Source organism: Protopterus annectens, chromosome 5.part0, assembly GCF_019279795.1.
Source record: "Protopterus annectens isolate FY-2018-M chromosome 5.part0, PAN1.0, whole genome shotgun sequence".
Taxonomy (NCBI): domain Eukaryota; kingdom Metazoa; phylum Chordata; order Ceratodontiformes; family Protopteridae; genus Protopterus; species Protopterus annectens.
In genome coordinates this window covers 417,136,331-417,148,675 of record NC_056735.1, presented here as the reverse complement: position 1 = coordinate 417,148,675, position 12,345 = coordinate 417,136,331, and the positions used below count along the sequence as shown (strand labels likewise).

The following is a 12,345-nucleotide window of genomic DNA, read 5'->3' as shown; positions in this document are numbered from 1 at the left end:
TTCTAGGATCTTTGAAATAGGTGCAGTAAAAGGATCAATATTATTTTTGTCTGCCCAACAAGAGAACCATTTCCATTTGCTAGTATACAGTTTCCTCGTAGAGGATTTGTGAGAGGAAATTAGAATATGTTGCACTGCCGGGGAGATGTCAGGAAGTCTGGCTAAGCCGGAAAGTGGAGGAACCAAGCTGTCATCTTGAGGGTCTGTAAGGAAGGATGGAGTGTGCCCGAATGATGCATCAGCAGATCTGGAACTGGATCCAGAATCCAAGGCTCCTCCTGAAGATGGGGCCATAGAAACGGAAACCAGATTTGACAAGGCTAGTAGGGGCCAATGAGAATTAGCTTGCAACCCACTGATTTTGCTTTCTAAAGAACCTTGGGAATCAGAGGGAATGAGGGAAAAGCATACAGAAGTTCCTGAGGCCAATCGTGAACAAGTGCATCCCTGGGTGATTGTCCCAGTGAGGGGATTAGGATGAAATAGCAGCTGCATTTGGCATTGATGGATGTGGCAAAAAGATCACAGCAAGGCTGGCCCCACTTGCGAAAAATCTGATTCACAATATTCTGTTTCAGGGACCACTCATGAGGCATAAGTATAGCCCTGCTTAGCTTGTCCGCTATCACGTTGGATTTCCCCAGGATGTGCATCGCAATCAATAAGCATTGGGAAGCCATCACCCACTGCCATACTCTTAGAGCCTCTTGACACAAGGGGTAGGATCTGATTCCGCCTTGCTTGTTGATGTACCACACCACTGATTTTGTCCATCTGAATTGCAATCATCCCCGTGAGGAGAGAACTGTGAAGTGCTTGCAACACCAGAAGTACTTCTCTCATCTCGAGGACATTTATGTGTAAGTGGTACTCATGTTGTTGCCAAGTTCCATGAATAGTCTGTCCCAGATAATGCCTCCCCCACCCTATCTGGGAAGCGCCCATGGTCACTGTGGCGACTGGTTGGGGAAGGATGAACGGTCTGCCTATCTTCAGCTGGGTGGAATGAGGCCAAGATTTTAGGTCCTTCTTCCAGGTCTCTGTGGTGAGAATTTCATGGGACATGGGTAGATCTTGCATGGACCATTGAGCAGAGAGGAGCCATGGCAATAACCTCATTTGAAAGTGTGCCAAGGGAACTAGCATTATTGCTGCTGACATTGAGCTCAGGACTTTCAGAACAAATCTTGCTTGAGTCTTTGCAACCTGGTGTTGAATGGTCGACACCCTCTCCTGAGGCAATTTTGCTATCATGTCTTTGGTATCTAGATCTGCTCCTATAAAAGTAATATATTGACAGGGCAAGAAGGCAGACTTTTCATTTATAGTGATGCCTAGATGAGAGAAGAGGCGGATTGTGGTGTCCCTTGACTCAGTTAGTCAATGCTCGGTGGTGGCGGTAAGGAGCCAGTCGTCCAGATATGGAAACACCTGGAATCCTAGATGCATCAGATGAGCCGTGACTACTGTCATGCATTTGGTGAACACCCTTGGGGCTGTGGTGAGGCCAAAGGGCAGAGCTCTGAACTGGTAGTGACTGGCTCCCAGCTGGAAGCACAGAAATCTGCTGGATCGCCTGTCCATCTTGATATGGTAGTATGCATCCTGGAGATCGATGGAGCACATCCAATTGTCCTTTCCCAGGAAAGGAAGTATGGACTGCAGTGTCACCATCTGGAACTTTGTCTTCTTGACAGATTTGTTGAGTCTGCTGAGGTCCAAAATCGGCCTCCAGTCCCCTGCTTTCTTTGGTACTAAAAAGAACCTTGAGTAAGTTCTGGACCCGATTTGGTCTGTGGGGACTTCTTGGATGATTCTTTTTCTTAGCAACGTTTGAACTTATAGAGTTGCTTGTTCCCTTAGATTGGGTGGCACATCTGGGATGGATTTTTGTTTCCTGGGAAGAGGTGACATGGAGAAAGGAATACTGTATCCCTTGGATATTATCAACTGTACCCATGTGTCTTTTGTGATATTTTGCCAGGCATCTGGGTACAGTGACAATCTTCCCCCAACTGCCTCCAGAGGTGGACAGATGGGCCTCCTTTCAGGAGTGCTGCCACCCTAACTCTGTGGATCCCCTCTGCTGCAAGGACGGCATCTCCCATTATTATTCCCCCCTCTGCCCCGGGGGGGAAAAATCACCACGTGTGTTAGGCAAAGCTCCCTGGGATTTCTGGAGCCACATTTTTCCACCTTTTTGACCTTTAGGATAAGGTCTAGAAGGCACGGAAAAGCATACTCCCATGGCAGAGAGAGTCTTGTCATCCTGCTTACACCTAGTTAGTGTCTGTTTTACCTTAGGACCAAACAACAACAAGCCATCAAAAGGGGTGTTAGTAAAGGAGGACTTGAAGGGCTCTGCAAATTGACAAAGGTGCATCCAGGAATGTCTCCGTAAGGTGACTCCTGTGCCTGCAGCCCTGCTTGCTCCATTGGCTGCATAGGAAATAAGCCACATGGAGGAGTTAACTAGTGAAGATTCTTCATTCTCCATCACCAGTCAAAATAATAACCCACTTGAACTGGTAACTGAAGCCAAGCCTCTAGGAGTCCAAATTGATAATAACCTTACTTTCAAGTCCCATCTACTACAAAACATTAAAAAAAAAACACCAAAAACTAGGCCTGCTGTACCGTCACAAACAATTCCTCTCACCTACTACCAAACTCACTCTCTCTACCACATTTCTCTTACCCTCCCTCCTTTATGGTGCCCCTCTTTTAACTAATCTACAATCATCTCTCAAAACAAAACTTTTGACCTGTTATAATAAAATAGCCAAATTTGCCACTAGCAATAAATCTTCAACCCATCACTGTGTACCACTCCACAAACTAAATTGGCTTGAACTTCCTAACTACCTCTCCTACACTCAACTAACATATGCACACAAACTCATTTTTCAACCATCCCTCTGTCCCTCCCTGTCCACTACCTTTAAAATTCACCATACTCAAAGACTTCTTAGATCTACTAATCAAAACCTAATAGAAGTCTATAGACCCCATCGTCCCCCAGGACATAACCTCCTCTCCTTTTCACTAGCACGCCTATAGAACTCCCTCCCACCCTCCATTCGTACCATCACTAGCCTTCCTACCTTTAAAAAATCACTCCACTCCTACCTATCATCCACATGGGAATGCTCCTGCTCCTGCTCCTACCCCACATAATCTTTCTATACTCTTTACTGTATTTCACCTTTTACTCTCTCTACCTCAGACAGTAATATATTCCTTAATAGTTCCTATCCTCCTGAAAGCCTTTGCATCTATCTACTCACTTCCTTATCCTTGTGCCTATGATATAATTTGGTTTCAACTTTAATATGTTTTATTATTTGATTGTATTAATGCTTAACTTTACTCATTATAACCACTGTATCTCATGATATCATGTACAATAATTTGGATGTAAATCTCTATAATATGTAATCTGCATATAAATCTCTATAATATGTAATCTGTAATGGAGCTTTTCTCCCCAGGACTCCAGTGAAAATGGGTTCTCTTGGCCCAATGAACTATCCTGGTTAACCAACAGCAAATAAATAAATAAAATAAAGATAAGGTTGCAAGCTGAGAAGCAGTTCTATCTGCAGCTCCCGCAGCTGAAGGAGGTTTATCTTTAAAACCGCGAATTGCATTGGTTCGAGTGCTCATATGAGTGACTCGAAACCACAAAACAGACAATGTTGACAAACCTACATGTTCGAAAAACAGCAAATCGAACAGCAGATTTGCTGTTTTTCAAACATGAAAGTCAAAGAAAAAAAAACAGTGTAAAGCAGGGGGGCAAGCCCCCTGCACCCACCATGTGGGAGGCTGTGCCCCCCACACACCCCCTACTTTATTATTCTAACTCCAAGATTGCACTACAGTGAGGAAAGGAACCATTTCCTGATCCCCACTATAGTGCAACCTGCGCCTGAATGTTGAATGTGCAATGAGCGAATCTCATGCATTCGCTCATTGCACATTCGAACCTTTTTCCGTTCAGCATTTGCAAACCTCGCAAACTGCCTTTTGGAAATGTTCCGTTCGCCCTTCTGCAATACGCAGCTTTAAAGGTAAACCACTGTAGGATCCTGTAGGGTATCTCCTAGCTCTTTCAGGAGATCCCCTCTGAAAACGGGTGAAATGGGATAAATAATTCAGTGACCTGAGAGTAAAGGCCGCTGAAGAAAAGACATGCTTCCCACATCTGTCCATCATATGGGACTCTTTGTTCAGTGGATGGACAGAAGTGGAGGTCTCTGCTAATTCCTTCTTATTGGACGCTGCCATCACCATAGCATCAACTGGCACACCCTTGGATAGGAAAGGTTTGTCATCTGGTGCAGTTATTAGGCCTCTGTGGAACTGGTTCCATCGATTCCAGAGAGCTCCACGCCTTTCAACTTACTACCCCTAGCAGCAGGTCGAAGGGCAGAGACACCCAAGAGGTGGAGGGTTGGGAACCGAATGTGTTCAGGTACACAGACTTGTCTTCAGAAGGGGAAAGGGACTTCCAGCCACCCTTCTGCTTGAGGATTTCCAGGATGTCCGAGAATGAGACACCCTCAGAGGGGGACTGTGGGGATCCTTCTGAGTCCACCAAGTCCATGTCTGATGTCAGGGACTCAGGGGAGTCCACATGCTTCCTCTTACAATGTCGTCTTCAGAGGGACCTCCTCAGGGGGATGCTCTAGGGAGGTTTCAGAAGAGGGGGGTTGCCCAATGGGGCATCCTGGGGCATTGGTTCACTACGCTTAGAATGGAGGAGGGGTCAGAGGGAAGACATTGGATCTGTAGGGGATGGAGTACCTGAAGTCGAGGGAGGAGCTGTCTGAGAGGACAGCATACTCCTCATCACCTCGAAGGCACCACGATCCCAGCCTGAGAGGGTCCCCGTCTCCGAAGAGTTGAGAGACCTCTCCCGCACCAAGGGCGATGGCGCTGAGGCCGATGTGAGAGCACAGCTTACCTGTGCTGAATCTCTAAAAGGGAGAGTGGGGTTGGACAAGGGTCTGATGCCGCTCCCCCCCTCAAAGCCGATGAGGGAGTGTCAGCTCCCAGATCCCTCGATAGAAGGAGGTATCAAGGAGATCGGAGCGGATGTCAGAACCAAGAGACCGGAGGTTTTGAGAACCGATGGTTCCACCACAATGACTTCTATGCACTCCGGCTCCAAGCTCAGGTGAGTCGAAGGAGGAATAGACAATCCGGAGGAGGTAGAGTAGTTGGCTTCACATCCATATGGACTGAGCTTGATAAGAGTTTGGTGACAGCCGGTGTCTTAAGTAGCCTCTTCACCACTCTCGCCACATCATCATCTGACAGGCTCCTGAATGACCAAGAGGAGTGGGTGGATGATCGGTGACTGCCTGCCACAGACTGGAGAAGCGGTGTCTGTGCAGCGGACCACACCAGTTCCAAAGAAGGAGACCTAGTCCTTTTGTGACTCCTAGATGGTTTCGAGGACACTGATGGAACCATAGGAGATAAAGTATTGTTGGACCCGAGAAATTTTGGATCCAACAAACTGAAGGATTTGTCTTTCTGCTTCGACAGCTCCGAGGTCAGAACCGACAGAGATGTCAGTTTGGAGGACTTTTCAGATTTTTTTACCTGATTCCCTTCCATTGGTGTGTCAAATGGATCTTTTGATAAACCCCTCAATATAAGTTTGTTTTTGCACTCTTGCAGGACTCTGGTGCTGAAAGCATGACAAATGGAACACAAGTCCTGCAGGTGCACAGCTCCCAGGCAATAAACACAGCTAGTATGTCCGTCAGTCAGGGACATTTTTTGGGAGCAAGAGTCACACTTCTTGAATCCAGAAGGCTTGGATTCCTTGGGCACTTCTTTATTCATTGCTGATAAGCACAAAACAGCAACAAGCACAACAAAACTATAGTTATAGGAGAAGTATACCACTCTACAACAGCAATCACAAAAAACACTATATTTAATTAGCGTTTTTTTTTTTTTTACATATAAAGAAACGGAATATAAAGGAAGGGAGAGAGCCTCTAAGTTAAATGACAACTCCCCCAACCGAGGAGACCCTCTATCTTAAATGACTAACTCCTTAAGCAGAAACAGGGAGAAGGAGGGAATAAGGGGGAACCCACTAACTGAAGTGGGCGAAAGAAAGGGAGAATCCTCTAACTAAAAATAGATTCGTAAGGGAATAGGCCTGATGGAAAAAAAAATGATGGCCTGAACAACAACAGCAACAGTCAAAATGGAAATAAGGATTCTAGAACTACTACTCATCTATAGAAAGACTTCCTTAAGATATTAAGAGTTTAGTAGAGAATATAATAAGGCTGCGGTGGTGGTGCTGCAGTAGTATTGTCACCTCACAGCAAGACATTGTCCTTTTTGATTCTCAGCTAAAGCGTCTTCTGTGTGGAGACATGTGTGAATGGGCGTACCTTCGTTGAAGGTTGTGCGGCAGGCCTGGCAAGTCGGTACGTAAAAATCTACTGCCAATCATTAGCGGACCGGCGTTCTGCTGTGGCGACCCCTAACTGGGAAAAGCCGAAAGATACAACAAGTAGAGAATATAATAAGAAAAAGTAAGACCTTAGCCTGAGCCAGTCTCCAGCAATTTTGAAGCTTCAAGCGGCAAACGAGATTTGGGTAACTAGCACTAGGCATGATGGGATAGGGACTAGTCTCGAGCCAGTGGAAGCTTTCGAGCTTTAGAATACCACCGAGTCAGAGCCAAGGATTGGCTCCAAACCCAACCAACAAGAAGGAAGACGAGATAGGTATAACATAACATCTGCTGATAAAACATTCCTCATACTTTCACAAGTAATCAGAACAAATATTAACATATGAGCCTGCCAATACAAAGTTCAGAAAATCAAAGTTGCAGAAGCATACTTTTTTTTCCCCATACCTATCAATAATTTTCCAATTCTTATCAGAAAGAGCAGGACTGGAAATGACTAGGTACTTAGAAAACAGTGGGATGAAATAGATCTATAGCTGCTGGGTCAGGTTTTGGAACAGTGTATAAAGTTTTCAAAGAGTGAGGAAGTTTATACATTCTATCTACATTTTTAGGGACACCCGGCTGACTATCTGGAATATTTCAGGCAGTAATACACACGTCCACTAAAGCAAACAGATCAGGAGGAATGGGTGCAGATATGGAAAATCCTTCTATAACAACTCATAGCATTTTCTGAGGGACTGAGAAACCTCCAATTGTTCTCCTACCGAAAACTCTGGCACAGTCTAACAATAGTCTCAGAGAAAAACAAACTCCCACAGGAAGAATCAGAAGCTGAGCTCTCCCATGAGTTTGAATCAGAAATCTGAGGAAAAAACTCTGCATTCATCCTTGCATCTTCATATTCATATTCAGAATGTTGAATCTCTTCAGAAAAAGAGGTATTCCTCCATTTTTTTAAATAGAAACGTATTTATAAGAAGGATCAATAGTCTGAATTAAACCATGAGCCAGACCCAGTAAACTACTATCCAAAGAAATTTGAGAAGTAGATACATGCTTGGTTTTCTGTTTTTTTTTTGACAGGAAACACGTGGCCAACCATGTTATTAATGGTAGCAGCAACTTTCCCAAGAATGGGCACAAAATTCTGTCAAAACAGCAAAGTCTTCCCGGGATCAACAAGAGTGTCTCTCTCTCTTGCCCACTGAGGAGACCCCAACAGCTGCAGAGGATGAGGCTAACCCCCAGTCCATAATGGCTGTAAGTGCTACGCCAGAGGGATCCAGAGTAAATGATGAGTGGTCTGAGGTATAAATAGCTACAAAAGAGCCATCCACCTGCAGCTAAGACAAATTGCTACCCTGCTGTGATGGCAAAGACTGCTTAATTTTTTTGTGGCTGAAAGAAAGACCAACTGTGGGACCGGTAGTCTGTTATATGGTTCAAGCCAAAAATGGTGCCTCTTTCCCAGGGAAAACAAGCAGCAAATGCCAGTAAACATTACCAGTCTACAAAAGTTACTCTTCTGACAAAAAAAGTAAAAAGCACTTTAAAGCACTATGCACTTGAGTTACTTTACACCACTTTCAAACTGACAGGAAAAAGAGCCTTCTGTTTAAAGGTACATTACAGTCTCATGACAGTCTGTTAAAACACAACACGCCTAGCTTTAAAATAACTTTACTGAAGAGGAAAGTGATAAAACAACAACACAAATAAGGAATGGACTTTTGTACTCAAGAGGAACCTATCTACCCAGCAAAAGAACAGCACAAGCTGACCATCGGTCCTCAAAAGGCACAGGAATGTACTCTTCGGCAGCAGTATAACTCTGAAGGACTTCACACCTAAACCTGTCTTTTAGTCAGCTCAGCTTGAGCTGCCTGACAGTCTGAGCAAGTGGAAGGTGCCACGAAGATTAGTTATTATATTCTTGGCAAGATATCACCCAAATAACTAAGGCTAATGCAGCAGTAATCAAAATGATGAACATTTTCTGTTACTTTGAAAAAAGACCTCATATTCTCATTTTCAGGAGTTGTTTGAATATCTGTAGTCTCATCACAATCAAAGCTAGATTAAATGGTCTTCATTGCTCATTTTGAAAATTCATGTTTGTTGATCTTCACCCTAGGTTCTCTTGCCTGTGTTCCTTTAATCTTCCTTGACTCCATCTCTTAGAGTAAAGGAAATTAAATACAAAGAAAATATAAAAACACAGCTACTTGTGTTAATGTAATGGGGAACATTCAACCAGAAATATAGTTAAAAATCTTGAAAGTCTATCTTTCTTTTGTTTTTGACAATCTCCCTGTTATTCATTTTCTTGAATAAAGGAATTCAAAGAAAAAGTTGTTACAAAACGTTGTATACAATCTGGTCATCACCAACCTCTGTCTCATTCTCCAGGTATTGTTATTATGTCTTAATGCTTGATGAATTTCACAGAAGAAGGTGACAAACAATTTATGCGTGTGCACCACTATAGATGATAGTTATTCTAGTGCTGATATACATGATAGTTACTCTAGTGCTGATATAAGACACAAAGGACAGAGGGGCAAAATGTAATAAAAAAAGCTGCTTGCAATGCTGGCCCGATACGAGTGCGTTATGTTCTATGAATACTGGTGCTAGTCCAGAGTAGGTCATCACAGAGAAAAGGAAACAGGAAAGAAGACATATAGCATGGCAATATCCCAGATGGTATGATTTACTGTTAGAACAGCCCCCCCCCCCCGAAGAAGAGCTATATGGAAGCTAAGACTCTTTGCGACAAATGATGATGTCAAAAATGAATTTTCCTGTTGTGGCAGTATAAATATTTCAGTAGAAAGGCAAATAACTGTTCCAGTCTATAGTGTATCATGAAATATCATCTTCCATTTGCAGTTGCTACTATAATCCAAACAAAGACAAATCATGTAGCAGAAGACATCCTGATATAAGATGATTTATACCTTAGGCAACATTCTCCTCTGAAGAAATACTGGGAGAGCATCTCTGCCTGAATTTGATCCTAGAATCTCCTTAATTTCAATAGTGTCATCTGATAGGAAGTAGTGCAAGATAAGTTCCCTTATGTCTCCAAACATGCTGTCTGTGTCATCCCAGATGCAGAAGAACCTAAGTACATGTCTGTCATGTTCCAAGAACTGTCTTAGTGTATCAATTCGTTCATAAGGACGCAAAGGCTTCAACCCTTCTTCCATCTAAAAAGAAACAGATAATGGGTTATTTAATGGGAGAACAGTTTACAAAGTGGAATTTCTAAACAAGGATTAAAATGAATGCATAGATGCTAATATTTCTTTCATTTTCTTTCACTAAGCCATATCCAAAAACAAACAAATAAATAATGTTTTTCATGAGAAGATGCAAAAACTGCCTTCTTTTAATGTTAACTTATTAGCAAAGAAATGTAAATTACTCAGTCAGCAATCTGGTTTTGTTAATATATGCATACAGATTTTAAAATATTAGTCTGTATTAATTCCGACTTTTGAATGAAAAATTGTTTTCACTATCAGTGATCATAAAAGGGTTACTTAAGCAAGAGTCCACTTAACTTCAACAGTTTTGTTGTTTTAATTGTATTGCCATCCTTTAAGATGCTGAACCCTGAAACGTTTCTGTGCATGTACTGTGGGTTTAGCACTAAAAAAAAAAAACAATCAGATAACTGCTTAAATGCCGAGTCTGATATATCACATCCCCCTCATAAACAGAGAATTAACTGATCAACTGGATGAGGCAGGATTACTGGCTGGCTAGCTGGCAGGCAGTGTGGGAGCAAAAATGGGAAAAAAAACAAGATCTATATTGCAAGGCATCTACAGGACAGTTGTTAAATAAATCTTTAATTGTGTGGACAACCTAGATAAGATAAGGAAATGCTAAGGCTGATTCTCTGGCAAGCAAATATTGGGGCTAGACATTTTATAAAAACCCTTGCATACACTGAGAGATTAAATTATATGACCATAAACTGGAAATTAAACTGGTCATCATTGAATCTTGTATATTTCTTTTAGAAGGCCACACCAGAATATGCAGGTAAGCATCTTCATTGCTTAATGTTGTCTTGCAGGTATTTTGGTTTAACAGTAGGATGAGATTTTTACTATCCTATCAGCATGGAAATATTCTTCATTGAAATTAATGTGTTAAGCTTTAGAAGAAACAGCACTGCTCTCTACTTACTGTCCTACTCTGAAACCACAAAAAATGCCTTGACTAAAACCCTGCAGCTTTGTAGTGACCTAGTACACAAAACACTATTTTTCTCTTAAAGCTAATAAAGACATTTTGACATGATTAGTGCTGATATACCTTGTAGTAGGGACAGAATATTGTCCTCAATGATAAGAGAACTCGGTAGTAGCCTGGATAGGTACCTTGATTACTAGAAACATTAGTGGTATTCTTTGGAGTGAAAATTAGAAATTATTAAGGCTATTCTTGTTCCAGAAAAGTTTTATCCCTAGCTATTATCTATTATATGTCTTTCTATTTATGTAATTCATAGGTGGAGAAAAGATTATTCCAGTTTTAGGTTTCTTCTTAGCCCCAGAGTCATTTACACGATTTTGGTGAAAGGTAAATTGAAATGACATTACATTCCAGATCTTAATGGCTATTGCCTTGCTTCTCTTAATGCCACATATACTCAGTGGGCTGTTAACTTTGAAACCAAGGAAGGTTTAGTATCTTTTTATTGAGCTGGGAAGGCATAGTTGGGCAGGGTTTAAGGTAATGGAGACTGTGGAGTGGTCAAATGCTCCTCTACTGTGCTTTGCAAGGTCTTTTCCTATAGCTATTTGGTTATAGCACATTATGTATGGTCACAGCTGTCACAGTAAAACAACATGCAGTAATATTAAAATTAGAAATCTTACTTGAAATGTTTAACCAAGGTAAAGTCAGACATGTTGTGTACCCACTAAAATTAACAAATGGTTAAAACTGGTATGAAGCAAGGTATTCATTTACTGGTATAAAATAAACTACCCTTTCAAGAGTCAAAGGCATAATTTGGAAAACAAGATAATGACTGATTTAGTTACAGTGGTTTGAAAGGCATACCAAAACAATGCTTGGGCTAGCAAGTGATATAGGAGAAAACATTAGGCTCTACAGTCATCACATAAGCTAATTTATGGTCTGGAGTCCTCTCTGTTTATAGCAGGTTGTTATCAAAAAAACACTGGATAGATCATACAGGTCTGTCATTTCCCTTCTGGTGAACAACTGAGGGGAGGTAGGATACGACTCTTACACAGACAGGCATGGCAATATACCTCTTCGGCACAGTTGCAGCTTTGTGCTTGGTGACTTCTGCATAGTTCTATACCCCATATACATTTTCAAAGGTATTTCCTTATCATTTATATCTGTGCTGGTGATATCATGATGATGTCTGTGTGATGTCTGTGGCTAATGGTAGCATATATTTTATGAATGCCTCATGTTTGTTACTTTCTGGGATTAGGTGGAAAAGTCATGCTTGGTATGATCATACAAAACTGGACTTACTAATTTATTGAAGATAACTGGGATTCCTAACGCTGAACAAATGAGCTTTTTGCAAGCTAAATTATTCTGGAGTCTGCTGACAACTGTCTTACCAAATACTAGAAATACGTTATTCTTATGTAAAGTTCTGCTGCAATTTGAGCTGCAAGTATTATTTATTAATGAACATTAAAGACAGTGTATTTTTTGGAGAAATGCTTCACAGTAAACACATTTCTCTGTGGTTAAAGATAGGGTATGTGTTAACAGGCTTAATACCAATAATGCCTATTTACCCATATACTTACCAACTGGGTTGTCTTGGGCTCTAATTGTTTGATTTAATGATGTGTAAGAAACAGCTTTATATTAGT

At 41.7% G+C, this 12,345-nt stretch overlaps 1 protein-coding gene across 1 annotated transcript in view; it reads right to left on the bottom strand.

Moving 5' to 3' along the window:
• The window catches only part of EFHC2 (EF-hand domain containing 2), a 1,536,365-nt gene that overhangs the window by 1,109,925 nt on the left and 414,095 nt on the right, over positions 1-12,345 (bottom strand). Inside the window, exon 5 of the mRNA XM_044072376.1 lies at positions 9,418-9,669. Coding sequence (XP_043928311.1) covers positions 9,418-9,669 — 252 coding nt within the window. The remainder of the gene's footprint in view (positions 1-9,417; positions 9,670-12,345) is intronic.